We start from the raw sequence: 27,420 nt of genomic DNA, 5'->3' as shown, positions 1-27,420 counted from the left end.
GGCTGCTTCGGGTCATGGGGAGCAATGTTGACGACCTCCCTGATGCCGCTGTCCTGTCGATTGACATCGAGAAGGCCTTTGACAGCGTTGAATGGCCGTACCTGCTCCGGGTGCTGGGGGCTTTTGGACTGGGTGAGCGGTTTGTGAAGTGGACTGCCTTGCTTTATGCCGCGGCCACTGCTCGAGTCAAGACAGGCGCTGCCATCTCCGCCGCATACAGGGTTGGACGGGGGACGCGACAGGGGTGCTCCTTGTCCCCTCTACTGTTCGCGCTCGCTATAGAGCCTTTGGCAGCTCACGCCCGTATGGGCCAAGCTTACGAAGGTCTTACACTGCGGGGTGATACTCATTACATTTCCCTCTATGCGGACAACTGTCTGATGTTTTTAGCGGACACCGGCGACTCCCTGCGTGGGGCCGAACGTTTGCTCTTAGATTTTGGCCACCTTTCGGGACTACGAGTCAACTGGGGGAAGTCTGGTCTCTTCCCGCTGGTACCAAGAACGGATGACTCACAACCGGAGGGCGAACTGCGATGGGAGTTCCATTGCCTCCCCTACCTAGGTACGCATGTCTATCATACTGCGCTGGCCCTCTTAGAGGGTAACATTGACAGAGCGATCCGGAATCTGCGGGGCTCCATGGGATTCTGGCGGACACTTCCTCTGTCGGTCGCAGGGCGAGTGGCACTACTGAAAATGGTAGCACTTCCCCGTTTATTGTATCTGTTCCGCACTCTAGTTCAAGTTCAAGTTCGGGTATTTGTATAGCGCACTACTCACCCAGAGGGTCTCAAGGCGCTTGGGGAGGGGATCATTATTTGTCGAATAGCCATGTTTTAAGTTCTTTTCTGAAGGAGATGTGGTTTTAAGTAAGGCGGAGGTGAGTGGGGAGTGAGTTCCAGGTCTTGGCAGCAAGGAATGAGAATGATCTGCCACCCATGGTTGATCTTCGGATGCGCGGGACTGCGGCAAGGGCTTGATTGGACGATCTTAGTTGGCGGGTGGGTTTGTAGAACGACAGTCGAGTGTTAAGGCATTCAGGTCCTAGATTGTAGAGGGCTTTGTGTGCGTGGGTGAGAAGGCGGAAAGTAATTCTTTTGTTGACGGGAAGCCAGTGGAGGTCTTTTAGGTGTCCGGAGATGTGATCTTGGCGAGGGACGTCTAATATGAGTCTCGCTGATGCGTTTTGGATGCGTTGGAGTTTTTTCTGTAATTTTGCTGTGATTCCGGCGTAGAGGGTGTTTCCATAGTCCAGTCGGCTTGTGACCAGTGCGTGGGTGACAGTCTTTCTTGTCTCGAGGGGGATCCAGCGGAAGATCTTTTTGAGAATGCGAAGTACGTTGAAGCAGGAGGATGAGACTGCGTTGACTTGTCTGGACATCGAGAGAGAGGAGTCTAGGATGAAGCCAAGGTTGCGTGCATGGTCTGTGGGAGTGGGTGCTGAGCCCAGTGCGGAGGGCCACCAGGAGTCGTCCCAGGCAGAGGGGGAAGATCCTAGGATGAGCACCTCAGTTTTGTCTGAGTTGAGTTTTAGGCGGCTATGTTTCATCCATTCAGCTACTTCTTTCATGCCTTCGTGAAGATTGGTTTTGGCTGGGTTGGGGTCTTTGGTGAGGGACAGGACCAACTGTGTGTCGTCGGCGTAGGAGATGATGTTGAGGTTGTGTTGACACGCGATGGAGGCGAGAGGACTCATGTAAATGTTGAAAAGGGTGGGACTGAGTGAAGATCCTTGTGGAACGCCGCAGATGACTTCAGTGGCCTCTGAGTTGAATGGGGGAAGTCGAACTCTTTGAGTTCTCCCAGCGAGGAATGAGATGATCCAGTCCAGGGCTTTTCCTTGTATGCCGATGTTGTGGAGGCGTTGTATAAGTGTGCTGTGGCAGACTGTGTCGAAAGCGGCGGAGAGGTCGAGTAGAATGAGGGCCACTGTTTCTCCGTTGTCGAGTAGTGTTCGGATGTCGTCAGTCGCTGCGATGAGGGCGGTTTCGGTGCTGTGTTTGTCTCGAAACCCAGATTGAGATGGATCAAGGGAGTTGTTGGATTCAAGGAATGCGGCGAGTTGGCTATTGACGGCTTTCTCAATGACTTTGGCCGGGAATGGGAGGAAGGATATGGGTCGGTAGTTTTTGAGTTCCGAGGGGTCTGCTGTGGGTTTCTTCAGGAGGGCGCTGAGTTCGGCGTGTTTCCAGCTATCTGGAAAGGTGGCAGAGTTGAACGAGCAGTTGATGACATCACGGAGATGGGGTGCGATTATGGAGTCAGCTTTGTTGAAGATGTAGTGGGGGCAGGGGTCGGTTGGCGAGCCAGAATGGATTGAGTTCATTAGGCGGGTGGTATCTTCAGTGGTGATTGGGTTCCAATTGCTAAGGATGTTGGTTGGCGGATTAGGATCTGAGGGGGGTGGGGAGGGCTGATCGCTGGGGGTGTTCTTGAAGCTGTTGTGGATGTCGGCTATTTTGTTGTGGAAGAAGGAGGAAAGCGCATCGCAGAGGTCTTGGGAGGGAGTGATGTCGTTAGATGCTGCGGTGGGGTTGGTGAATTCTTTGACAATGTTGAAGAGTTCCTTGCTGTTGTGAGAGTTGTTGTCGAGACGATCCTTGAATGCTGATTTTTTGGCGGATCGAATCAGTTGGTGGTGTTTGCAGGTGGCTGCCTTGAGGGTGTCCATGTTGCCGGTGGTAGGGTTTTTCTCCATGTTTTCTCCAGGGTGCGGCATAGCTTCTTGGATTTTTTAAGGTCATCGTTGAACCAGGGAGCCTTTTTGTTGGCTGATTTGATCTGGTTCTTTTTCAGGGGTGCTAATTCGTCCGCTGTGGTGCGATCGAAGGTGATATGCTTGCTGGAAGTGAAGATAGGGTCGAGTGTGTGTCCGGCAGCATGGGTGGGGGAGTCAACAAGTTGTTTGAGTCCGAGGTTGGTCAGGTTGTCTAGAAGGGTGGTGGTGTTGCTGTCGTGTTTGTTTTCAAGGTGGTAGTTGAGGTCTCCTAAAAGAATGTAGTTCTCGGAGGCAAGGGCATGTGGGCTGACGAAGTCCGTGATGTCATCGCAGAATTGAGTGCGGGTGCCTGGAGGCCTGTAGATGAGGGTGCCTCTGAGTGTGGTCCTGGGGTCCGTGTGGATCTGGAAGTGGAGATGTTCGGCTGTTGCAAGATTATCGTCGGAGTTGGTCGTGATTTTGATGGTGTTCCTGTGGATGATGGCGATGCCTCCTCCTGTTTGATTGATGTGGTCTTTTCGGATAATCTTGTAAGCGTCTGGTATGGCTATGGCGATGTCGGGTGCTGATGATGAGTTCATCCATGTTTCTGTGAGGAAGGCGATGTCCGGTGATTCAGTGTCGAGTAGGTCCCAGAGTTCAGTGGCGTGTTTGTGGACCGAGCGGGTGTTAAGCAGGATGCACTTCAGGCGGTTGGAGTCGGAGTTGTGTGTGGGGGGGGTGCGTTTGGTGAGGGTCCTGAAGCAGTTGTACTTGCAGGGGAGGCAGGCGAATGGGCCGTGGGTACGTCCTGGGGTGGCTTGGCAGCATTGTGGTGTGCGTCCGGGGTTGAGGGCGTGGAGAGTTGCGGCATCATATGTGGTTGTGGTGGGTTGGGAATGGGAATGGCACTCTGCCGATATTGATCCCGGCGTTGGTTTTTAGCGGACTCCGCTCCCTACTTTCCGGGTTCATCTGGGGATCGGGTAGACGGCGCGTTGCGCTGGCCACGTTGATGCTTCCCAGGGCAGAGGGGGGGCTTGTGGTCCCGGATTTTGAGTGGTATTACCTGGCGGCGCAGCTGCAGTGGCTTACCCAGGCAGTGGCCTTAGAGTACCGAGGCCCAGAGGGGGTGCAGGGCAGACTGTTCCCCAGGCATGTCATCTCTTTTATAATCCTGGGCCAGAAGCTGGACCTTACCCAGCTCACTCTGGAGGAATGAACGCTTCGTAGCTGTTGGCTTCGTTGCCATAGGCGCTCCGGTACCGCTCGCCCATATGCCCCTGAGATTCCACTAGGGATTTATTTATTTTATTTTTGAGATTTTTATTGCGCGACAATTACCCAAAGGTGTCTCGGCGCATGTGACTATTCAGAAGGACCAATACCCAGAAGCCTTACTGGTTGAAAAACCATGTTTTAAGAAGCTTACGAAAGCTGACAAGGTTCGGAGCTGTTTTAATAGTCAGAGGGAGGGCATTCCATAGCTTAGGTGTTGCTACCATGAAACGCCTATCCCCCCAGGTCACAGTTCTGGTTCGGGGAACTGGGAGCAAACAAATGTTTGCGGATCTGAGCTGTCTTTTAGGGCTGTAAATCTGAAAGGCCTCTATCAGAAACCTGAGGCCCATGTCGTGGATAGCCTTGTAAGCAATACAGAGGGCCTTGAACTTGAAAGGATTTTCCACTTTAAGCCAGTGGAGGTGACGAATGGCTGCGGTGGTCGGATGACGTCGGGGAATGCCTAGCAGAATTCTCGCTGCCGCGTTCTGTATGGACTGAAGTTTATTTAGGACTTGTTTCTGAGTGTTAAGAAAAAGGGCATTCCCATAGTCCATCTTAGAGAATACCAACGTGGTAATAAGGGTTTTTCCTGCAGAAGTCGGAAGATAGGGCATGAGTTTCTTGATTTTCTTTAAGATAAAAAAAGCAGATGAAACAACTTTGTTTACGTGGTGATTGAAAGACAGCTTATTGTCGAAGACAACTCCCAGGTTTCTGACCTTGGCAACCGGGACAGGCGGGGGACCCATCTGACTGGGCCACCAGATGGATGACCAATCCGGGACAAGGTTGGCAAAGGTCATAACCTCGGTCTTATCCGAGTTGAGCTTCAGACAATTCGTAGACATCCAGGAGCAGACCGCAAGCATTGCTTCCTGGAATTTTGCTGCCACCACTGGACCATCCTTGTGCACCGCCAGGACTAATTGGGTGTCGTCTGCATACGATGTCAGACGCAACCCATGGGTTTTTATCACCCTTGCTAAGTCCGTCACATAGATGTTGAATAGCGTCGGACTTAGCGAGGAGCCCTGGGGAACCCCACAGGGGAGCGCAAAGACGGGGGAGTAGAAGTTGCCCAATTTCACTGTCTGCGTTCGACTAGCCAGGAAAGATGAAATGAAATCTCTGGCCAGGCCGACAACCCCCAAGGCTGCGACACGGTCGATCAGAATAGCGTGATCGACCGTGTCGAAAGCTGCGGACAAGTCCAGAAGGATAAGGACTGCCGCTCCTCCTTGGTCCATGATGGATCTAATCTCATCAGAGGCTTTTATTAGTGCAGTCTCGGTCCCATAGCCCTTCCTGAACCCAAACTGAGTATCATCAAGGAGATGGTGCGAGTCGATGAACTCCGAAAGCTGTTGGTTCATCAGTGTTTCACGTATTTTGGCCGGGAAGGGGAGGCCAGCAATCGGTCTATAATTGGCCGAAACTGTGGGATCCAGCGACGACTTTTTCAACAGAGGCTTGATGACCGCATTCTTCCAGACCTGTTTGAAAGATGGTGTTGTAGATATCTGTGAGAGGAGAGGAGATTGCCTCGTTTATAGCACTCATCATTACAGGGGGACAGTGGTCAAGAGGGGAGCCCGACTTAGTAGCAGCAATGAGCCTGCTGATCTGGTCCTTAGTGACGGGATGGAAGGAAGGGAAGGCAGTGTGACAGATGGATAATTCAGAGCCTGGCTCCGTAGCCTCCCATCTAAGGTTCCCAGAGAAGGATGAGTAGATGTTGGCGACCTTAGTGGAAAAAAAAGAGGCCAGTGAATTGCACAGTGTTTGTGAAGGTTCGATCCCTGAACCTGAAGGGGGGGTGGAAAGAGTATTCACCACTAAGAACAATTCCCTAGCCGAGTTCTCGGCAGTCTCAATTTGGGCGGAAAAGAAGGCACTTTTTTGAGCAACGATGGCCTTTTTATAGATTGAGAGAGCATCTTTGTAGGATTGCTTGGCCGCCGGGCAGTACTGCTTTCGCCAACGCCTCTCCAGGTTCCGGCAATGCTGCCGATGGAGCCTAAGCTCCTCAGTGTACCATTGTGCTGAGGGAGAGGTTCTGTTGGGGAGAACAAATTTCTCTGGGGCCACCTGGTTAGCTGCATTCCGGATCCAATCCTGGAATCTAGAGGATAATACATCAGGATTATCGGATCCTGTGTAGGGAGAGGAGGCTAAAATATCCGCAAATCGGGGGATGTCTGCATTTTTCCATGCCCGTATTCCTATCCTAACTCGATGTTTGGGTTGGGGGGGATTAATGGCACGGGTTTGTATGGTGAAAATGATGGCCCTATGATCAGACCATACTAGTGGTAGTACATCCACCACGGTGATATCGGGGTTCTTGGTGAACATGCCGTCCAACGTATGCCCGGCTTGATGGGTAGAACCCTTCACAAACTGTTGCAGTCCCATGATCTGCAAATCGGCAGTGAGCTGTGCAGTGTCATTGTTATCCTGATCTTCAAGGGGAAAATTAAAATCGCCCAAGATCATATACTCGGATGATCCTATGATATGCTCATTAAGTTCAGGGAGTGTGGCTAAGAAAGAGCTGCGGGGGCCAGGGGGTCGATACAGAAGGATCCCTTTTAGAGCCTGTTTATGGTTGAAGTTAATGGCAAAGGTAGCAGCTTCACAGTTTGAACACTGGATAGGGTCAAGTTTAGAGCGATATGTGTCCCTGTAAATAATGGCTAACCCACCGCCTCTTTCTATGGTTCTGTCATGCCTGGCCACACTGTAGCCTTCCGGGCTAGCTAGACAGAAGTCTGGTCCCGAGGCAACATCCCCCCAGGTTTCCGTGACAAAAAGAATGTCCAGGTCCTGGTTAAGGATACATTCCCTAATCTGTAAGCTATGACTGGGGAGAGAGCGCGTGTTAATAAGTGCTGCCCGATATTGGCGCTTGTGTGGCGCTTCAAAGCTGTGGCAGAGAGAGACACGCGATGCATGGGGGGTACAGTGCTTAGATAGGCTGGGTCAGGGCAGTTTGAAGGTACACCCAGGGCACGGGACAGGAGTGTAGGCCACATTGGTAGGGGGGGCCTAGCTGTACATTGTCTACCGGTGAGACCTGGATTCAAATCCCTCAATTGGGCGTGAGTGTAACAACATAAAAGACCAGAAGTGTGAGGGGCAGTAGTGCCAGGGAGGGGGGCCCTAGGCCCGATCACGGCGCGGACGGGCGCAGACGGGCTTGTCTTAGGCGCGTCTTCGGCGCGCGCCCGCTGCGCTCGTCCGCTGCGCATCCTGGTTAGCGAGGGCTATATAGCTGCCTCTCGTGAAGTGTCTGAGAGCCTAGAGCGCGTCCCGACCCGTCCCAAGATGGCGGCTGGGCTCGTGGGCGGCTCTGAGAGGGTGGTGCAAATAAGCGGGAACACGGACTGAATAAAAACACAGTAAGTTTGACAAATCTAAAAATACACACGTATTAAATCACAGTGCAAAAAGGAATAGCAGCAAAGTGCAGTGTTCTGGAATATATATCGCAGCAAAGTGGGTATCGATATCTATATCTATTTCAGGCAATCAGCAAGTAATCTGCTAAAAAAGTACAAGCGATGTGCATGGGTCCCAAATAACAATCAAATGAGCCCAGCGCTCGTTCAGCCTATATAGCTGCCTCTCGTGAAGTGTCTGAGAGGCTAGAGCGCGTCCCGACCCGTCCCAAGATGGCGGCTGGGCTCGTGGGCGGCTCTGAGAGGGTGGTGCAAATAGCGCGAACACGGACTGAATAAAAACACAGTAAGTTTGACAAATCTAAAAATACACACGTATTAAATCACAGTGTAAAAGGAATAGCAGCAAAGTGTCAGTGTTCTGGAATATATATCGCAGCAAAGTGGGTATCGATATCTATATCTATTTCAGGCAATCAGCAAGAAATCTGCTAAAAAAGTACAAGCGATGTGCATGGGTCCCAAATAACAATCCTCCATGCGGGATGTGCACGGCCTTCCCGCATGGAGGTGACTGGTCTGCGCTGGCAGCCTGGGAGGAGCTCGGTTTGCAAGTGCTCGGTGACCTCTACAAAGATGGTACGCTGCTCCCATTTCAGGAGCTGCGAGACGCTTACGACCTCCCAAGAGGTGACTACCTGCTGCATGCCGCGCTGGTGGCCAGTATTCGGAGACACTGGAAGGGGGGGCTCTCCGAGCCACCGACGTCCCAATGCTGCCAATATGAGGTCATGGCGGCTGCTACTTACAAGGCCATCTCCTGCCTCTACCGGAGGCTGTCGACTGAACCCCTACAGCCCATGGATGGACTGAGAGCCAAGTGGGAATGTGATGTTGGGCGACCGATTCCTGAATCGACATGGCCGCAGCTAGTGCGACGTGCATGGAAGAGTACTAGGAACGCCAGGTTCCAATTGATCCAATTCTTTACTCTACACCGTGCGTACCTAACACCAGTTAAGATCTCGCACTATTTTGAGGGCGCATCGTCGCTCTGTCCTAGATGTGGAACAGCGGGAGCGGATTTCGCACACATATTTTGGTCCTGTGGTGGACTGGCTGGTTACTGGGAAGCGGTGATGGCCTGCCTGAATGCTGTCACGGACCGGCAGATAGTGACGGATATGGGCGCTTGCTTATTGTTATGGTTCCCTCACACCCCCGTACTCGCGTTACTAGTACATTTTATGATTTGGGCCTGATTTTAGCCAAAAGAGAGATCACCATGCACTGGAAGTCTAGCCAGGGTCCCAGCTACTTGCGTAGGAGGGCCGCTCTGCTGAGATGGGCGAAGGCGGAGAGCGCATTGCGGCTACAACAGGCCAGGCGCCTAGACAAAGACAAAGCATTAGAGGTAGCTAGAGCGTGGGAGGCCTTGGTGATAGCGCTCCAGCTACCCGAGAGCGAACTGAGTGAGGATGAGGAGGCAGCAGCACAGTAGAAATGATATTTTAATGGGTACCCCACTTCCAACGAAGCACACAATCACCACACGCACAACAGGGGTTCTGAGACTTTGGTTCCCCCATTGACACTGACTACTTACCTTTTTCTTTTTACTCTTGACAGGGAGGTGACTTTCTGTTGGTTTAAAGCTCACTAAGGGAGGACAAAGGCACACTGACAGGTGGGGTGGATCGCAGGGCAGGAACTGTTTTGGGGTTTGTTATGTATATAAGGCTTCATGTAAGTGAACTATTGTCATCCTCCACTGTCATTTATCGCTGCATTATTTTGCCGACTGTACCGATTGCTAGTCCAACATGATTGCCAATAAAAATTGTTTTTGCAAAAAATAGAGGACAAAGACTGAAACTTTGCTGTGAACCGGCTTGTGAAATATCTCCAAGGGCTTGTGTGTGCTTGCCTCCTTTTCTAACATCTCAGTGACACAAAGACTTCACCACCAGCTTCCCTGAACTGCACTGTTGGGAGTTCTGACCTGCCAGGAGGTGCCTGTTCCAGTTATGGGGCTCTGGAGGTTGTTCCTCTTGCAGGGTGCTAAAAAAGCTTGAAGAATCCAAGAAAAGTGATGCATTGCCCTTTCAGCACCTGTTTTTCTGATGCAACACCGCAGAGCAGTAGAAATTTCCACGCTCTGCCGCTGTGGGGCCAAAGAATTGACAGAGCATCTGAAACATCTGCTGCATGCCGAGTCCTGTGTACTGATCTCTGAATTCCAAGATCACAGCACCGACTCCAACGCATGCCCTGCTGTGCGGCTAAAAGAATCATCACATCGTGGGACAGCAGCTAAAAAAATCGACGCAGCGCCTGTTTGCAGCTGCCTCGACCTCCAGCGCACCCATGTTTCCATGCATCGCACCTATGCAGCAAGTTTTCTGACGCATCACACGCAGACCAGAACCATCTTGGACTTCCCCTACAGCCCAGATTTGACGCATCATTTCTCCTGCGTGCAGCAAAACTGTCTCATTGTGTCCTCAAAGGCTCAGGAACTGATGTATCACTGTGGTTTTCAACGCTTCCCCTCTCTGGGGCTGTTTTAGCTTGTGGATTTTTACGCATTTGAGGTACGTTGTGTAAAAGTCACACATCCACAGTTCTCTATGGAGAGAATTGCTTGGAACCTTTTAAAAGTCATATTTTGAATTGTGTATGTTGGATTTTTGTCATTTTGGTCTTATTTGATTTAGATAAAGGTACTTTATTTTTCTAAACTGGTGTGATGTCTATTTATAGTGTTTTTATTGTATTAGTGTGTGTTTTGAGTACAAATACTTTACACATTGTGTTTTTATTGTATTAGTGTGTGTTTTGAGTACAAATACTTTACACATTGTGTTTGGGATAAGCCTGTCTGCTCGCACCAAGCTACCAAGTGGGTGAACAGGGGTTATCTAAAGAGTGTAACTCCCTTATCCTGACTAGAATCATGGGTCACTACTTGGAAAAGGTGCATACCTCTGCCAACTAGAGACCCCAATTTCTAACCGACCCCGATTCAGAAGTAAGGAATTTGGTGAGTTCATGTCTAGGGGTGGCTTTGTGCACAAGAGGATGGCCAATTATCCTCTAAAGGCCAATGGCCAATTTTAAAAGTTCCACTAGGTTGTTAAAGAATGTCTGCAGTTAATGTTGAGGAGTGGGTTGCCCTGGAGGAAATTGCTGAAAGTTACCTTTTTGACATATATGGTTACTAACTTTGTTACTTGGTCTGTCTTCATTTGAAATCTTAGGAGGAGGTAAACTGGGAATCAATCTTATTCCCAAGAGTCTTAAGGCATGCTGTGGGAAGAATAATGAGGCAGATGAAGTTTGAGGTTGAGGCCTACCAGCGCAAGATGAGACCGTGTGCTGACAAGGAAAAAAAGATGGTCTTCCAGTTATTGTTTACTTGCTGTTAAAGGTTTGTCTAAATGATATTACCCGTCAGTGTTGTTGAGGTTTCTAGCAAAGAGTGTGGGGAGGTAAAATCTGGAATCTGAGCAGAGTATTATGGCAGCATGGTGCCTGCTCACAGAGAGAGGGCAATGAATAAGAGGAGTGTGGAAATATGTATTTTTGGATGTGTCAAGTTCTGATTCACCTTCCCCTCAATCTTTGGCACAGAGAGTGATGGACTGGGGTGCAGTGGCTGTGGTTGAACCCAGTGGTGGGTGTTCAGGCATGACTGTACCGAATGGACCAGGGACTTCATGTGGAACAACACAAGATGAGATAGGTGTGGGTCGAAGTATCAGAGCTAGTTATGTGCCTGAGAAAATCTGTGACTTTGTGAGTTGTTAGCCAATAGCCATACTTTGGGTATTTTACGGGTTGCATCTGTGTTTTTGTTTATTACATGTTTAAACTATCACATTGTTTCTCAGTTGTTTTGTTTTGTCTTTGGGGGGAGGTGTGTTGTATTGGTATAGATCTGTTTTGTATTCGCATATAGGCATTTTATTGGAATGTTGTATTTTGTATGGGTTCTGGAGTTTTGGGGGAGGCTGTAGAACATGAGGGTTGTCTAACGTTCAAGGTTGGCAGTTAGTTGGTCGTGTGTTTACAATCTGCTGGTTGTAGGCGGAGTCTGCTTCTGTTCGAATTAACAACTCGAATATCCATCACTACGTGAACAGCACTTACTTTGCCCCCACAGTGTAGAACACATTGTGGCCTTTGATGCACATCACCTTGTGAAATCTGCTGCACATTGGTGACCTATGACTACTGGTCTGAATGCATAAATAACGTTATGTTCATTACTGTCTGCCGATGTGTGCATGTATGTCTCTTGTACCTCGTGAAAATGGAAGCCTGTAATTAAGCTACTCTGTGTCCAGGTTTAATATTTGGCTGTAGTTTGTAGGCCTTATGTGTGCATGCACCAAACAAAAGCCACACCTAATGCCTTTGGCAGTGCTTGTTTTATTTTAAAGATACAAGAGAATAATTTCACTGTTCATTAATGACAACCATGGAAGGCGCTGAGGCAAACAGAATTTAGCATCAAACATATCTGAAATAATGATGAAAGATTATTGTTAACCAAGGGCTTGTAAACCGAAAATAATGCAGCAACTACCAGGTAGTGTGTTAGAAGAAAAAGCACACAAGCACGTAAGGAACATCTAAAGAACATAAGTGTTTCGAACCTGTTAGAGCTAAGTAAGACCTTTGTCATCATCAGAGAAGATAAGGGGTGTTCTTTACCCATGAAAACACTTGAATCACAGCCTAATAGTGGCGTTCAGCTCTTTAACAGCCATAGAGTGTTTGTACTTATGCCATCATGCACCAATTAGGCTGAAATAGACACAGAGCTTTGCAGAAAGGAGGGAGAAATCGATGCTGCTCCATGTTCCCCTCTGCTCTTCATGGGCCGCCTCGCCAGTCGTGCCATTAATTAATAGGAACAAATAATCTAGCATTAGAATGTCACATATTTACCAAGTGCTGCACACAAAGCAGTGTTTAGTGATTTCAAGAACCACTCTTTTTAGTGAATGATCTCAGTTACATTTGTGCTCCTTTTTCATTTCGTAAGAAAGCAACTAATGAGCAGTAAAGTAGCTAGCAAACTTGTTTTGAACTGTGGATGCAAGTGAGTAGGATTCTTGCTTGCAGACCAGATTTGATTAAAAAAAAAAACAAGCAACACAAAAATGCCGCCTAAACTGTTAGACTTTTTTCAAACCTATATAATACCTAAGGGAAATAGAAAACATATCAAGTGAATGTGTAAAAAATTGCCATTCCTTCCTCCAGGGTGGCATTGTATTCGCTGCAGCTGGTGTTCCCCCACCTAGCATGCCGTTTTCGGAGGTGACAAAATTCACAAAATCATTTGCATGCCTATATTGAGATGAAATGCGCAACGGGACGATGTAAAAGTGTAAATTCAAGTTTTCAATTCTGAAAAGGTACTTTTACACTCGCCATTGGTCTTATTCGCATGCGTAATGACATAATTCTGGCGAAATCTTATACATAAGCAAATCTCACAGGTGCAGGACGTTCCAAGGCCGGGGTGCCTTGGAAAGTTGGCCAGCACTCACAAACATGGATATGGCTGGAGATTGACTCCTGCCAAGGGAACAACATGAAATCCAGTATTTGTAAAGCGCGAACAATTACCCGAGGGTGTCAAGGTGCTGGGGCCGGGAAGATTAGGAGAGCTATTGCCCAGAGTCACATGCTGCTGGACTAACCTGCCACCGGCGATCGAACCGTGAGCCCCCGTGTTCTGGAGTCAGGCGCCCTGGCCACTGCGCCACATCTCTTCCCTAAGGGAATCACTAAATCTGTACCCAACTATCCCAAAACTGGTGCGGGTACAGTAAAAGGGGATGCCTCAAAATATTAATACTGTGGAGAAAAATAAATACGTGGTTCAAAGCATTTACCCATGCAAACATATTTACACAGGTGCGTACTCCGGAAAAGCTGCAGTAATAACATAAGCATGTCTAGAATTTTATGAGAATTTGAGAAGAATTATACATTTACTGAAGAAGCAGTTGTAATGATCCCGGAGCAAATTTACAATATTTTTGTGACTCGGTGACCATATGCCTTTTCCTTACACTCTGGGAGGAGAGGATAGTTAAAAAGCATGAAACCTACTTCCTACTACTGTACACACAAAGTAGTGCAAACATGTTGTAGTAAAATAATGTGTAGTAAAACAACATGCTCACTGCTTACAATGAAACCACTAATATAACAAACTCTTACCCAAGATTTTCTTTGATTCAAGGAATAGCATGTACATACAGAAAATGTTCAGATTATGTGCTTTTGTTTTTAGTTTGGTGTGGCAAATTGTTTATTTTCAGTCTTACAGACCCCACGCCCCTATCCTTAAATTCTATCTCACTCCCTCTCTGCTCCTGATTTTAGATTACATTTACAACAAGTAGGGCGCGTGAGAGGGGCTTAAGGGGCAGCGGAAACGGAGAAGAATGCCGATTGGTAAGCTTAGTAGGTTAGAGAAAACACAAGATTTTGTAGAAATAACCAAAAAAATTTAAGACTTTCAAAACAGAGAGGGAGAGTGTGTGTGCGTTTTTGCCTGTTGTATGGAAAAATGTCTGGCGAAATCCGACAGACACCTCATCATACCCGACTGAATGCACTTGTACCCAACATTTAGCAGTAAATATATTTATTAGGGGAGGGTAACACCCCAAACTTCCCCATGCTAATACAGAGCAATGTGAGCAAAACCAACTTTTGAGACTAAATGATGTGCTAAATGCTTAATTAATTAGGGGCAATGGTGGATATTACTTATAAAGTATGGACAGTTTAGTCACAAAAACATACGAAAATCATAATCTGAGTGGAACTTGTGCAAGGAGGCGAGTCTTGTAAACATTTTTTTAAGCCGATTTTAATGTCATGTAATGACAGACAGAAGGATAAAGACATAGGGAAAACATGAATTATTCGTGGTAAAAAAAAGGTCAAGTAAGAGAAATATGATTACAACGACTGCTGTTTAAAACCTGATACCTGTCGCACTATGCCGCATTTTGGTGAGTGGGATTAGGCTCTCTCTACCAGGGTAGTAATTAACCCTGGGTGGTGAACTCCGCTCCGCTTGCGGAGTTTGCAGAGTTTTCTGCACTCTGCGTTCTACGGAGCTCGCCGAGTTCCGAAAAACTCACAGAGCGGAGTTTTTTTCCTTGCTCTCGTTTGTTAACATCAAGTTGGTGAGTGCGAGTGTGAAAAATACACCTCCCAGTGAGATTTTTCCTCGCTCGCGCGCAGCAACATCTAGTTAGCGAGCGCGAGTGAGGAAAATCAACCTCCCGGCGAGATTTCTCAACGCGGGTGGATGCAGTGAAACCCCAAAGGTGTTCCTGGCCACATCCCATATGAATATGTTCTGAAGTCTTGTCATAGGCAAAGGATGGAAAGTGTCTCCTCGTGCACACAGTGAAATGCAGAGCGATAATGGAGGTTTAAAACCCTAAGGTGGGCACCCGGATCCATATAAAATAGAATAGCTAAGTCACAAGTAACACAAAATTGCCCATAATCAGGGCTTGCACTCATCCTTTAGTGAGCCCTCCGCGGACAGTGAGATTTACAGAACAAGCACGGGACGATGGCCCATTTGCCCTGATATTGGCGCAGACCTCTGATGGACGAACTGTAGGCAATAATATAACTCGGGTTATAAAGACAGTATTGTAATATTTAACTATTTCTCTGTCTCCCTTTAATATTCCTGCGGGTGACTTTCCATGAAATTTAACACACATGGGATTTTCCGTGCATAAACGTTTTGTTCCTAAACATTTGCTTCCGAGATGTATTTTTCAGTTACGAAAACCTACCTTCTTTAATTCTTCCTGCATACATCTGCCAGTGTCTTCAGAGGAAAAGCAGTCCTTTGAGCTCTCAAACACAGTTCTTGGTTCCGTTTCCTGCTCCTCGCCAGAGGAAGACTCCTTGTCACTCATTTTCGAAGCCAATTCGAATAACCTTGATTTCAGTTTTTCCTCAATCAGGTCTGTATTGCCTTTTTGTTGTTGATCTCCACTGCTGACATCTGTCTCCGATAAATCATCGAAGCCCTAAGATAAAAACAGATATATGAATAAAGCAGGTGCGTGATATGTATTCATGATAATAATTATACATTTTGTTTTAAAGAAAACAACATGACTTTTATCCACTCCTATAATTTATTGTTGGTAAGTCTGTATTTGGTACATACTGATTCCACGATATTACTGCGTCATTTCCAGTTTTCACCTCGGAATTGGAATACAGCGACATACCGCTTGTTTTCCGTATTCAGAGATGATTCAAGATGGGAATGGTGCCATGCTTAGCTAAAGGAATTCCCCCAAGTCTTTCCTGTCAAAAACAGTGCAATAAAAAATGTGCTGAGAATGGCAATTCACACCCATTTTGGGATCCTGATTTGAACTCTAACATTCATTTGCGTCGAAAAGTGATTTACGGGCACATGCATCAAAGGAAATTGCATTTGCAAACGGTGCGAATCGCAAAATTCGGCCTTTTATGAATGCAATTTCCATTTTTGGGATGCATTAAGCATTTTGTTGTTCTCGCAATTTAAGAAATCGCAAAATTGCGATTTCTTAAATTGCAATTGCATTTAAGGAATCTCAAATTGAGATTCCTTAAATGCAATGCATCATACTTTTAAAATTTGCGAATTCGCAAATAAGGGGTGCAAATTACCATGAAGTTGACCTTCATGGTAATTTGAGAAAACTTTGCAAAATGCACAAAAGTGCATTTTTCAAAGTGCCATGAAATGTACTTAATGGCAAATTTCAGGGGTGCAACAGGCTGTCCTTTGGACCCCCCCTGCACCCTTGAAATTGCATTCTCCTTTTGCGATTCCTTAATTGCGATTCGCAAAATGAGAATGTCTTCCCATTCATTCCTATGGGCCTCGAGGCCCATAGGAATGAATGGGAAGGGATTCCTTAATTGCGATTCTTAAATTGAGAATCGCAATTAAGAAATTTTAAGAAATCGCAATTTATTTAGCGATTTCTTGATGCATTGCAGTTTGCGATTCCTTAATTGCGATTCCTTATTTTTCGCAATTAAGGAATCGCAAACTCCAATGTTGATGCATGTGCCAGTTAGTTTCTTCGTCTGTGTTACTTCATCATTACAGTATCATGTTCCCAAACTTAACTGTAAGAACACCCTGCTCCTGTGCAACTCTTTTCGTTAAAACACATTCCTTCTGGTAGGCCCCATCCAAGGAAGTGCTACTCAAAATCCCCGCTGGGCATAAGTAATAATGTATTATGACTCACAGCTGGGTACTGTTCTTATAATTCCCTATGGTGTTGAGGTGTCCTGGCATTGATCTCTGCCGCCTTCCACAGATCGCTAGTGACTGGGTCTAAAAGAATGAGGGGTCTAACAGAGTGAGGAATGTGTCAATCTCCTTACCAGAGTCCTGGGCAAAAGGCATCTGGACTGAAGCATGTCCCGGTGTTTGGAAGCCGGCTGCCAACTTAAAGTGGTAGATGAGTCCTGATTCTGTGGTTTGGCACCCCTGTTTCCTCTGTACCCTGTTATGGAGGCCCTTTTGGAAAGACTGGTCTTCTTGGTCTGGCAGGGAGGTAGAGTTGATGGCCGCCTCTATCCCTGTGGCATGGAGGACGGTTTCTTCTATGATGACCATGTTCCTTGCTGATGGTTTTTTGCCTGTTGGGTCTGGATTGCGAACAGTGCTGCCATGTATGCTTTTTTGCAGAATTGCCTTGTATTGTCTATCCTAAACTTAGTACCTTGGTTGATGCTAGGGTGGTATATGTGGCTCCAGTGTCCTCTTTGGTACTGTTGATCAGTCTTTATATTGGTGTTCCTGTCACTTCCATTCTTCCCAATCTTCTCCATTGTGTGCTTACCTGCAGCCTGTTCATGGCTTGTGTGCACCAGTTTCTTGGTCAGTGGTTCTGGGGTCTTAATGACCTGCTTGCAAATACTTTGCATTGCACCCATGTAGGAGGTACAGGATGTATGTGTCAGCCCTCTGAGTCAAGGGAGAAGTAGTGTTAAAACAGGGACAAAGCAGCTTCCTGGGGCACTGAGGATTTTCTCGGGCTACTTTAGATTGGCACCAACATGGGTGCTGCTGTTAAAGGATACTGGTCAGTTGCACTAGGTTACGCAGTGGCATGAGGGCTCAACAAGTGCAGATACAGATACAAACAAAGGTTAGAGGATGATACCTGAAGCCCTTGGGAGCCACTATACAGCAAACAGTCTCATCTGGCCAAAGCAGTGAGCAGATCGGCTATCTTGAGTGTAGGGGCAGTCGGTCTGGAGGATGCGGACTCATGTGTGTGTGGCATAGAGTTGCTGTCTCTTTTGCAGTCCCCTTTACAGTGTAACATAAAAATCACAGGAGCAGCCCATAGAATAATTTAGACAGGGTTTATTAGTAGTATTTAAAACAATTATATGTTCCCTTTGCTCCAAAATCCACCCTACAATATTTTTACTAAAACTAATATGTACAACTGGGTCGTTCTAGTTAGAACCATGTTTGATATGAAAAGCATTTTATGGTTTGCTTATAATCTTAAAGAAACTTTCCAAAAGTAAATGTCATCCACATCCGCTCCGTTCAGGAAACTTCAGGTTGATTCGTCAAGCAGGGGCTGAGAAAAAGAGGGGTCCCAAAGCATGTTTTACCTATCTATGTTGCATTGGGCTTTCTTGCTCTCTTTGCTCATAATTTTCATTCAGCTCTTTGTTGTCCCTCTCTGCCTTTGCGGATCCTGTCCTGAGCACGGTGGTGTTTCTGAAGCACGAAGATGATGCTTCATTGGCCATTGAAACCCCCCGGCAGATATAAAATGCTGCAACATTGTGAGGGTTGCATTCTGGGTAGTGATGTGAACCATGGCCCTCTATTTTCTTGTGGGCAGTTCCCATCTGTGGTGTAGAACCCTTTCTGGCAGTATTACTGGGTATTGTTACCTCTTCCTAGCCCTTTGGTTTTCCATAGTGTTCAGAGAGTTTTACAGTGATTTGGTGCATGCCTGGATGTAGCAATGCTGCTGATGTTTTGATTTGGATTCCTATTGGGTATGGTTGGAGACAGATGCTTCTGTGTGTCTCCCACATGAGGACCTGTGTACGCCTTTGTCTATTTCCCCTCCAAAGCACAACCTGTTATGGGTTGCTTGAGTTTCAGTTCAGGTAGGGCCTGGCCTAGCAGTTCATCCTAGACTGTTCCCATTGAAGCAGGGTCAAGACTGATTAGCATACAGCTTGGTCCAAACTGAGGTGGGATGGTGTGCAAAATAATGATGAACTAGGATGCGGCCTGAGTCATAACCAGTAACTGAGATTAATTTTAGCATTCCATCCATCATTTTTTATATACTTTAATAATTCCTTCATTCTTAGTCATTACAGGTTTGTGGCTCCTCTACTGGTGTGGACGAGTATTGCGTTGGTTGTTCCTGGTGGGCTTGGTTCATGGAGAATCTGCTTAAGTTTGGCACCTTCCTATGTTTTTTTTTTTTTTTTTTTATTTTTTTTTAAAAAAAACTTTATTTGAGCAAGCAAGAAGGTACAAGGATGGGCCTACAACCACACGGGCCAGCCGCTAAAAAGGAGTAGACACATATCATATATGCCCGCAGAGGTAACAGTCAATCAACAATGCAATACTCCACATTATATACAGAGCAAAAAACAGGTTTTATGTTTATAAAAGAACAAACATACAAAAAAGGCGAGAGTGTATCACTGAAGGTCAGCCCAAGGGACGCAAGGGGGGGACAGCAACGGAAGTGCAGTAGCAAAATTCTAAGCACTAAGGAGTTCGGAGGGGGGGGGGGGGGAGGGGCGCAGAGATCAGGAAGAAGGGGGGGGGGAGCCGGAAACACCAGCTCAGTCCCTATATGAAGATTCCGAGAACGCTAGCCTAAGGAGACAGGGTAATCTCGATAGTGTCCACAAGGGGAGGTGTACAAATGTCGCCACGGTATTCATTCCATTGACCCCACACCTTCACCCATGCCCTGGGTCTGCCCCTGGCCACATAGACGGTTTTCTCACGGAACATGGACCAATCCATGTTATCCTCCCATTGCGAGAGGGCAGGGGGCCTGGAGGCCCCCCAGAGTTGCGCAATATCTCGCTTCGCAATCATATAGCCCAGGGTGGCCCATCTAGTCTGTGCCACCGAATAGTCAGTGGGCTCCCAAACATTCAAAAGACAGCGACGAGGTTCCGGACGCAAGGACATCCCTGTCACCACAGTCATCAGATCAAGCACAGCCACCCAATAAGCAGCCACCATCGGGCACTCCCAAAGAATATGCAGGAAAGTAGCACGCAAACCACATCCACGCTTACACAATCCATCGGAGGAAAAGCCCATCACCATCAGTCGCGGTCCCGTCACCTACACCCGATGAAGGATCTTCAATTGGACCAGACGGAGTCGAGCAGGGATAGCCACCTCCTTCGGGGAGGAGAGGGCCGACTGCCAATCCTCATCATCTAGTTCCAACCCATCTCCCACCCACTGTTCCCGAAGCCGGGCCAATAAGTCAGTCCGATTGTTAATCAACTTTTTATAGATCAGGGAGATAGTGCTATCAGGAAGATGTTCGTCAAGGATACGGTCTTCAAGGGGGGAAGAGTCAGGCGGAATCTCACCAGGAGCAAATACCGAAACCAAAGCGTGCCTGACCTGTAAATAACGAAAGAATTCCCGACTACTCAGGCCGTAGTCAGCCTGGAGGGCCTGAAACGGGCGCACAGAACCCTTTGAGTACACATCCCCCACCTTAGAGATCCCAATCAGTTCCCAACGGTCAAAACCCTTGGAAGACCAAAGACCGCCCAAACGTTCTGAAGCATAAAGCGGCGTCGCCAACGTCAAGCGATCCTCCCAGCCCAGGCTCACATTCGCGGCACGCCACACCGACAAAGCAATCAAAGTAGGTCCCACAAGATGGCGCCCAGCGGAGCGAGAATAGAGCACTCTGTTAAAGTCACCTCCCGGAAGCTGAAGTTTATCCATCTCAAACGCCGGATTACGACCTGGCGAGAACATAGCGTGATTAATAGCGGACAGATGGGAAGCCCAGTAGTATCTCTTAACATCGGGGAGCGCCATGCCCCCATCATACCACGGGATGGAAAGTTTCGCGAGAGCAATGCGCGGTCGCCCATCCCAAATAAGTTGCCTCTGAAGGCTCTCAATCTCCCGAAAATAGGCCTTAGGGATAGGATCGTAATAATTCTGGAGAGCGTAGAGAAACCGCGGTAATGACATCATCTTAAACAGGGCCGCCCGACCCAGGGGAGACAAGGGAAGTTTGCGCCAACGGGCAACGTCCAAACGGAGCCTAAGCAACGGGGGAAGGAGATTACGATCAAAACGAAGGGACGGGTCCAAGGTAACAAAAACCCCCAAGTATTTGAAGCCATCCCGGACCACCTGAAGAGGAAGTCTACTCGGCAACGGAGGCAAGATACCAGATAAAACGTATACACAGGACTTAGACCAGTTGATGACGAGGCCTGAGTTAGCGCCAAAGGACGCAAGAACGTCAAATAAAACAGATAAAGACTTGCGAGGGGAAGTAAGATACAAGAGGATGTCGTCCGCATAAAGCGAGACGCGGTCTTCGAAGTCCGGGGCCCAACGAATCCCTTTAAGGGATGGTTCTCAACGGAGCCAGGCCGCCAACGGTTCAAGAGCGAGCGCAAACAACAGAGGGGACAAGGGGCAACCCTGAAGGGTACCCCTGCCCAAGGAGAAGGGAGCCGACACTCTACCGTTCACTACAACTTGTGCCAGAGGTTCCGCGTACAATAGTCTAACCCAGCTAATAAACTCGCACCCGAATCCGAATTTCTCAAGAGTCGCCCATAAATAGGGCCACTCCACAGTGTCAAAGGCCATGGAGGCATCCAGGGACGCCAAAATGGCCGGTTCAGTCAAACGCCCCGCCCTCGCCAGCACGCCGTGGAGGCGACGTAAATTCAGAGCAGTGTTTCGATGCGGGATAAAGCCAGACTGATCCGGATGGACCAAATCCCCGAGAACCGAAAGGAGACGGGTCGCCAAAAGTTTAGCCAACACCTTGGGTTCAACATTTAATAGGGATATGGGCCTATACGAGGAACAGAGGTCACGCGGTTTACCCTCTTTGGGGATGACGACGATTGTCGCCAGACGCTGATCATAAGGAAGTATGTTCCGCTCACGAGATTCTAGAAACATGGCGCGAAGATACGGCGCCACCCTATCGGGGCGCAACTTGTACAACTCAATAGGCAAACCGTTCGGGCCCAATGCTTTGCCCGAACGGAGCGAACGAACTGCAGTGGCTATCTCATCATTCGTAAAAGGGGAGTCCAAAGCAATACGGTCCAAGTCGGTGACACAGGGCAAAGTGATATCACGCAGAAGAAGGCGGGAGTCGGCAACATCCCTTACAGACACGGGAGCATATACCACACGGAAATATTCCGCAAAACGATCAACAATGGCAGTCGGATCAATCACATTCTCACCACTCGCAGACTGAATCACGGGCACCACACGATCAACTCTTTCTTTCTTGTCCAACCACGCTAGGAGTTTGCCCGCCTTGTCACCCACATCATACAATCTGCCCTGTTGCTCACGAAACATCACCTTCGCAGCGTCAGTGACCAAGGATTTATATGCAAACTGTTTTAGACCCAGGGCATGGAGTTTCTCAGGCGTGACACCAGACTCTAACTCGTCCTCCAAAGCAGAGATCTCCCCCTCGAGGTCCACCACCTCCCTCCTCCCAGCCTTCTTAGCTTCAACAATCAAGGAAAGGGCCTGTCCACGAATCACAGTTTTAAAGGCTTCCCACAGGGACACAGCCGAAGAGACCGATCCCTCGTTTTCCAGGAAATATGCATCCATGGACTTGAGCAAGAGGGTACGAGTCTCAGGGGAGGAAAGATACCAAGGGTTAATGGGAGCCACTCGGCCCGCCGCCTCTACCCCAACCTCGAAACGAAGCCAGAGCGGCGAGTGATCAGAAATACCCCTTGGCAAATGTAAAATCTCACGAACCGCCGATGATTGGGCCGCGGGCATCAGGAAATAATCCAGCCGAGACAGACTGCCGTGAGCCCCAGAGTGGAAGGTGTATTGGAGCTGAGTAGGATGCAACAGTCGCCAGCAGTCCACAAGGCCAAAGGTATCTAGAAACCCACCCAACCACTGCTGAGCCTGCGGGGTATCTCTAGGGGGATGGCGATCGTGAAGGCCGGAAAGCACCGAGTTAAAATCACCGGCCAGAAAGAGAGTACTATCAGGGAGATCTAACAAAACACGGCCCAGATCAGTAAAAGTAGAAGCCTGCAAACCCGGGGGAACATAAACATTGAAGAGAGATAGGGTGCGGCCTTCATATCTACCCACCAAGACAGTATATCTCCCACGATCATCGTGAATCACCTCATCGATCGCCAGGGGGAGGGAGGTTCGAACAAGAATGCCCACACCCCTAGATCCGGAGGTAAACCCCGAGTGCGCCACAAGGCGGTAGCCCCATCTATTCATTGCATAACAAACATTACCAATCAAATGGGTTTCTTGCATGAAAACAATGTCCGGTGACAAACGTCGTATACATTTTAAGACAACACTGCGCTTAATACGATCTCCCAGGCCATTAACGTTCCAGGAAAGAAATTTCAACCCTCTACCCCCCATCCCAGCCGCCCGAGCCAAGACCCCTCGTCCATGAGCTAGACATCAGAAACAGCAGCAAACACAGGAACAACTCGCCTTGAAAACAACACACAGAAAAGAAAAAACTTCCCAACCCCCCTCCCCCAAACTGAAGAGAAACACCCCCCACCCTGCACCCCTGCAAAAAGCTAAAGAGCCACCCCAACCTGCAGTGTGCCTGTCGCCCAAGAACCCCTATTCTACACAAAGACCCCGGAGGAGGAAAGGTCTCCGTTCCACCCTCCCCCCGACCTCAGCAAGAACAAAAATAACAAACGAAAGACAGAATAATCACAATGTAGAGGGACGCCGGCCAACACTCCTGATAATGTATACAAAATAAGACATAAGAGCCGAACAGTTAGATCTCCACACCACCTTCGGCACCACCCGGGTGAGCGGCGGAGTCAGTCTCAGGAGGACGATCAGGCAATGAGTCCAGCCAGTCATTAACAGCATCTGGCCGATCAAAGAAAAGGGTACGCTCATTGTATTCGACCCGAAGTCTGGTGGGAAAGAGCATGGCGTAACGTAGGCCCCGATCCCGAAGACGTTTCTTGGCACCACGAAACTCCATACGTTGTCTCTGAACCTGTTGAGAAAAGTCCGGGTAAAAGTTCACCGTAGCATTCTCAAAGGCCACCGGGCCCTTCACCCGCGAGGCCTGCAGGATAGCGTCCCGGTCTCTATAATGAAAAAGCTTCGCTACAATGGGTCTCGGCGGGGCTCCCGGCTTGACTTTGCCCCCTGGAACACGATGTGCGCGTTCCACCGTGAAAAATTTTGTAAGACCAGAAGGGGCCAGATGGTTCAAGACCAGATCCTCAACCAGGAGATCCACCGAGTGGGGTTCAGGGTTCTCCGGTACACCAACCAGGCGAACATTGCAGCGACGCGCCCTATTTTCAAAATCCTCCAGGCGACGGGTCATGAAGTCGTTCCCCCGACGGAGATTTCCGATCTCTGTCTGGAGCTCTGAGACGTCCTTCGTAAGGCTAGACGATTTAATATCCAATGATTGTACCCTCTCATTCGTCTTGCCAAGATCAGCACGAATCAGATTCACCTCAATAGCCACGGTGTCAAGTTTATGGGCCAAGGCCTCGTACTGTAGGCCGATGGATTCCCTCACACCCGAGATGGCGCCCATGATATCCTGTAGGGAGGGCTCCGCTGACTCTTCCAAAACTCGTTCGGACGCTATACTGGAACCAGGCAGGGCAGCTCCGGGGGACCCCTTAGAATGGGTATAACGGTCCATGACATTTGATTGAACTGGAGCTCCGCGCAGAGGTGTTTTCGTCTTGCGCGTCTCTCTGTCCCCTCTGCCCGCCATTGTGAAGATGCGTCACAGGACAAGCTACCTGGTTCGACGGGCCCGACACCCAAAGTACAGGATCAAAAGTACACTAAAAAGGGGGCACAACTCGGGTAGAGGTCGCCAAGCCAGCAAATAGGTCACATGAAAGCCCAACAGCCGATCTGCCTCCAAGTCTCAGCCGCAACACGATATCCACACCCGTGGCCCAAGTCGGAACAGAATCGAAACCGAAACTTAGGAAGGGGGGACCCACAAGGCCAGATCTCCTGCCGTTGTTGTTCAATTGCAGGACGGCTACAGAACCGCACCCCGTCCCGGGCGCACCTCAAGGGCGGAGCCCAAAAGTTCAGAGCACCATATCTCAGGAATACGAGATCCAAATCAATTTCCGAAAAGTGCCAGGGTAATCAGCCAAACGTCCCCCACACGAATTCTTGCAAAAAATCAGGATTCAGCCAGGATAAGATGCCGGGAGCGGCGAGGGTCCGGAGAGCGCTGTGCTCACGCGGCCATCTCGGATGCCCGCCAAGCTCCTCCTCCGCACCTTCCTATGTTTTTGTCACCTCGCTGGCCTCTTCCTCTCTCAGCTATGTCATTTGGTTGCTGAACCTCTTAGCAATAGTGTGTACGCTTTGGCTAGGTGGGGCTTCCTGTGATGGTGTCCAGGCTGTGCAGACCTCTTAGCGGCCATTTTTTCAGATGGTACATAGTCCAACTGTGTTTCCATCTTGGGCTGTGTGCTGCTTCAGAGGCTGTTCCTTGAGAGTGATTGCTGGTTATGCTTTTCCTGTTTTTTAACTTTTGCTTGGGACGTTTTATCTGACATCTGACATCCTGTTGCTGGCCGTCTTGACTTGCCATTGCTTGCTGCCCTTGAGTATGATCTTTTTGAGCCCCAGGGGGTATTTTCTATGTAGTTCCTGTCTCCATGGACTTATCTGTGTTGGATGTCGTTTTGGCCATGTGGTTGGATGTTTTGTGGCCTCTTTTCTGCTGAACCCTGTCGCAGGCCCTCTGTTGGGTGTTCCTAGGGTGGAATTGAAGTTCCTTCCGCTCTGTGGGAATCTGCTACCTTGGATCCATCATAACTCTGTCCCTGGTAAGGTGCCTGCCTTGCTTCACTAGAAGTCTGAAGGGTGGTCATCATTTAGCTGGCCTATACCATGTCTTCTATTGGTGTATTGACCTATATGTATTGGTTGGGTCTGCTGGACCAGGCCTTGGTGGACGACATCATCTGTATCCTTGGTCTATGATGTTTCTGTCTTGCCAGCTCTGCTTCTGGGTCAGGCCAAGAGGTGTCATCTTGGGAGGACATCTAGTTTGTTTTCCATTGGACACATTTGAAATGATCCTGCCTGCCTCTTCTTTCATGTCCTGTTGTACTGTGTCGGTTCTGCTGAACTGAATGTGTGGGATCTGCTCACCTTATGAAACAGTTCTGACCAGCTGAGTATTTTATCATAATTAAGGATGGAGTCAAGCTAGCCTGGCTGATGAGGGAAAATACTTTGAAACCAGTCCCAGGTTGCTTGTTTCCAGTCCAAGGAGGACCTGGCCTGGCAGTTTGTGCTGGACTGTTTCCATGGTGAGCGGGGCCAAGACTGATTTGCATATGGCTTGGTTTAAACTAGAATGGCATGGGGAGCAAAAAATGATGGATTTAGGCCCAGATCTCTGTACTGGGGTGAATGTTTGACATTGTATAGCATTCTGTCCATCAGTTGTTCTTTTTGATAGCGAAGAAAGCCTAGTTTACTTACCAGTAATCTCATTACTCTGATTCTTCCTTATTCAGAGTTGCTTTCCCTACATGGTCTACGGCTGTGGACAATGGTATTTACAACCAGTAGTTATCCTGGGTAGCACTACCATAACCATATATGGTGCTAATCAGGAAGTAAGTGTTTATTTTTATTTTTTTGCACATTTAAAAAAAAGTTGTAATACAGAACTGACTATCTAGGAAGAAATTTACCCTCACAAAGAAGACCTGTGATTAGGAGGGGAAAATCGGTGTAATGAGGTTCTTGGTAAGTAATTGTGACAGTCCATTATAAAATAGCAAACATAACTTCTGAGAATCATAGCAACATTTTAGCATTTAAAGGATGTAAGGTTAAACACAATGCCCAATCTTTTGCTATAACGCACAAATTATACAGTGGAACTAAGGGCATTGGTTTATCTATATTATGCGAACCCCTTTAACTGTAGAAATAAGTGAATATTTTATTGACCCTCATTGGTGAGACAATTAAAAGTATTTTAAAATTATACATGTAACCATTGAAATAGTTCAGAAAGTATTTTTGTTGCTGGGGCTTACTGAAGGAAATTATTTTTTGGGATGGCGTTAGCCAAGATCTTTTGATTTTACCAAAATAAAATGTACAATTTACTTATTTAAAGGTGATTTTTAAAACTTTGAGTGTCACTTTTGTGTGTTACTTTTAACTTACCTGACATCCTTTCCTGGCATCAACTCAGGGCTTTAGCACGCTCCTGACAAGCCCGCGCAGCGGATCTTAGTGCTGCCACGGGAGCATACAAACTAACACCCTGCCGCCATTACCGGCGAAATCTCAGGCCACGCCCCTTTCGTGAGGCTACGCCCCCCTATTGCCGCCCTCCTTCCCTATAAAATATGTGCATTTTCCGGACGCGCAGCGGACGAGCGCAGTGGGCGCGCCTAGGGCAAGCCCGTCTGCGCCCGTCCGCAACCGAACGGGGCTCGGGACCGGACCCCCTGGCTCATTTTTACCCTTGGACATGACGGGAACGGGAACACACAGGCATAGGTTACACTATACTAGACAAAAACTACTATCTCTATGCCCGAAACTTAAAGATAGCTGTTACCACACCTTGCAGGCTGACTCTTTACCTTTCTTCTGTGAGATCTGCAATAACACTTTTCAATTCTCGAAGAAGGAAAAACGGGAGAC

The 27,420-nt window shown here is 48.1% G+C and overlaps 1 protein-coding gene across 1 annotated transcript in view; it reads right to left on the bottom strand.

Moving 5' to 3' along the window:
* The window catches only part of MYRIP (myosin VIIA and Rab interacting protein), a 1,796,584-nt gene that overhangs the window by 234,092 nt on the left and 1,535,072 nt on the right, over positions 1 to 27,420 (bottom strand). Inside the window, exon 11 of the mRNA XM_078663521.1 lies at positions 15,239 to 15,478. Coding sequence (XP_078519647.1) covers positions 15,239 to 15,478 — 240 coding nt within the window. The remainder of the gene's footprint in view (positions 1 to 15,238; positions 15,479 to 27,420) is intronic.

Source organism: Lissotriton helveticus, chromosome 10 (genome assembly GCF_964261635.1).
Source record: "Lissotriton helveticus chromosome 10, aLisHel1.1, whole genome shotgun sequence".
Lineage (NCBI taxonomy): Eukaryota > Metazoa > Chordata > Amphibia > Caudata > Salamandridae > Lissotriton > Lissotriton helveticus.
Note: the sequence above shows the minus strand (reverse complement) of the source record. Positions and strands in the feature narration are given on the sequence as shown.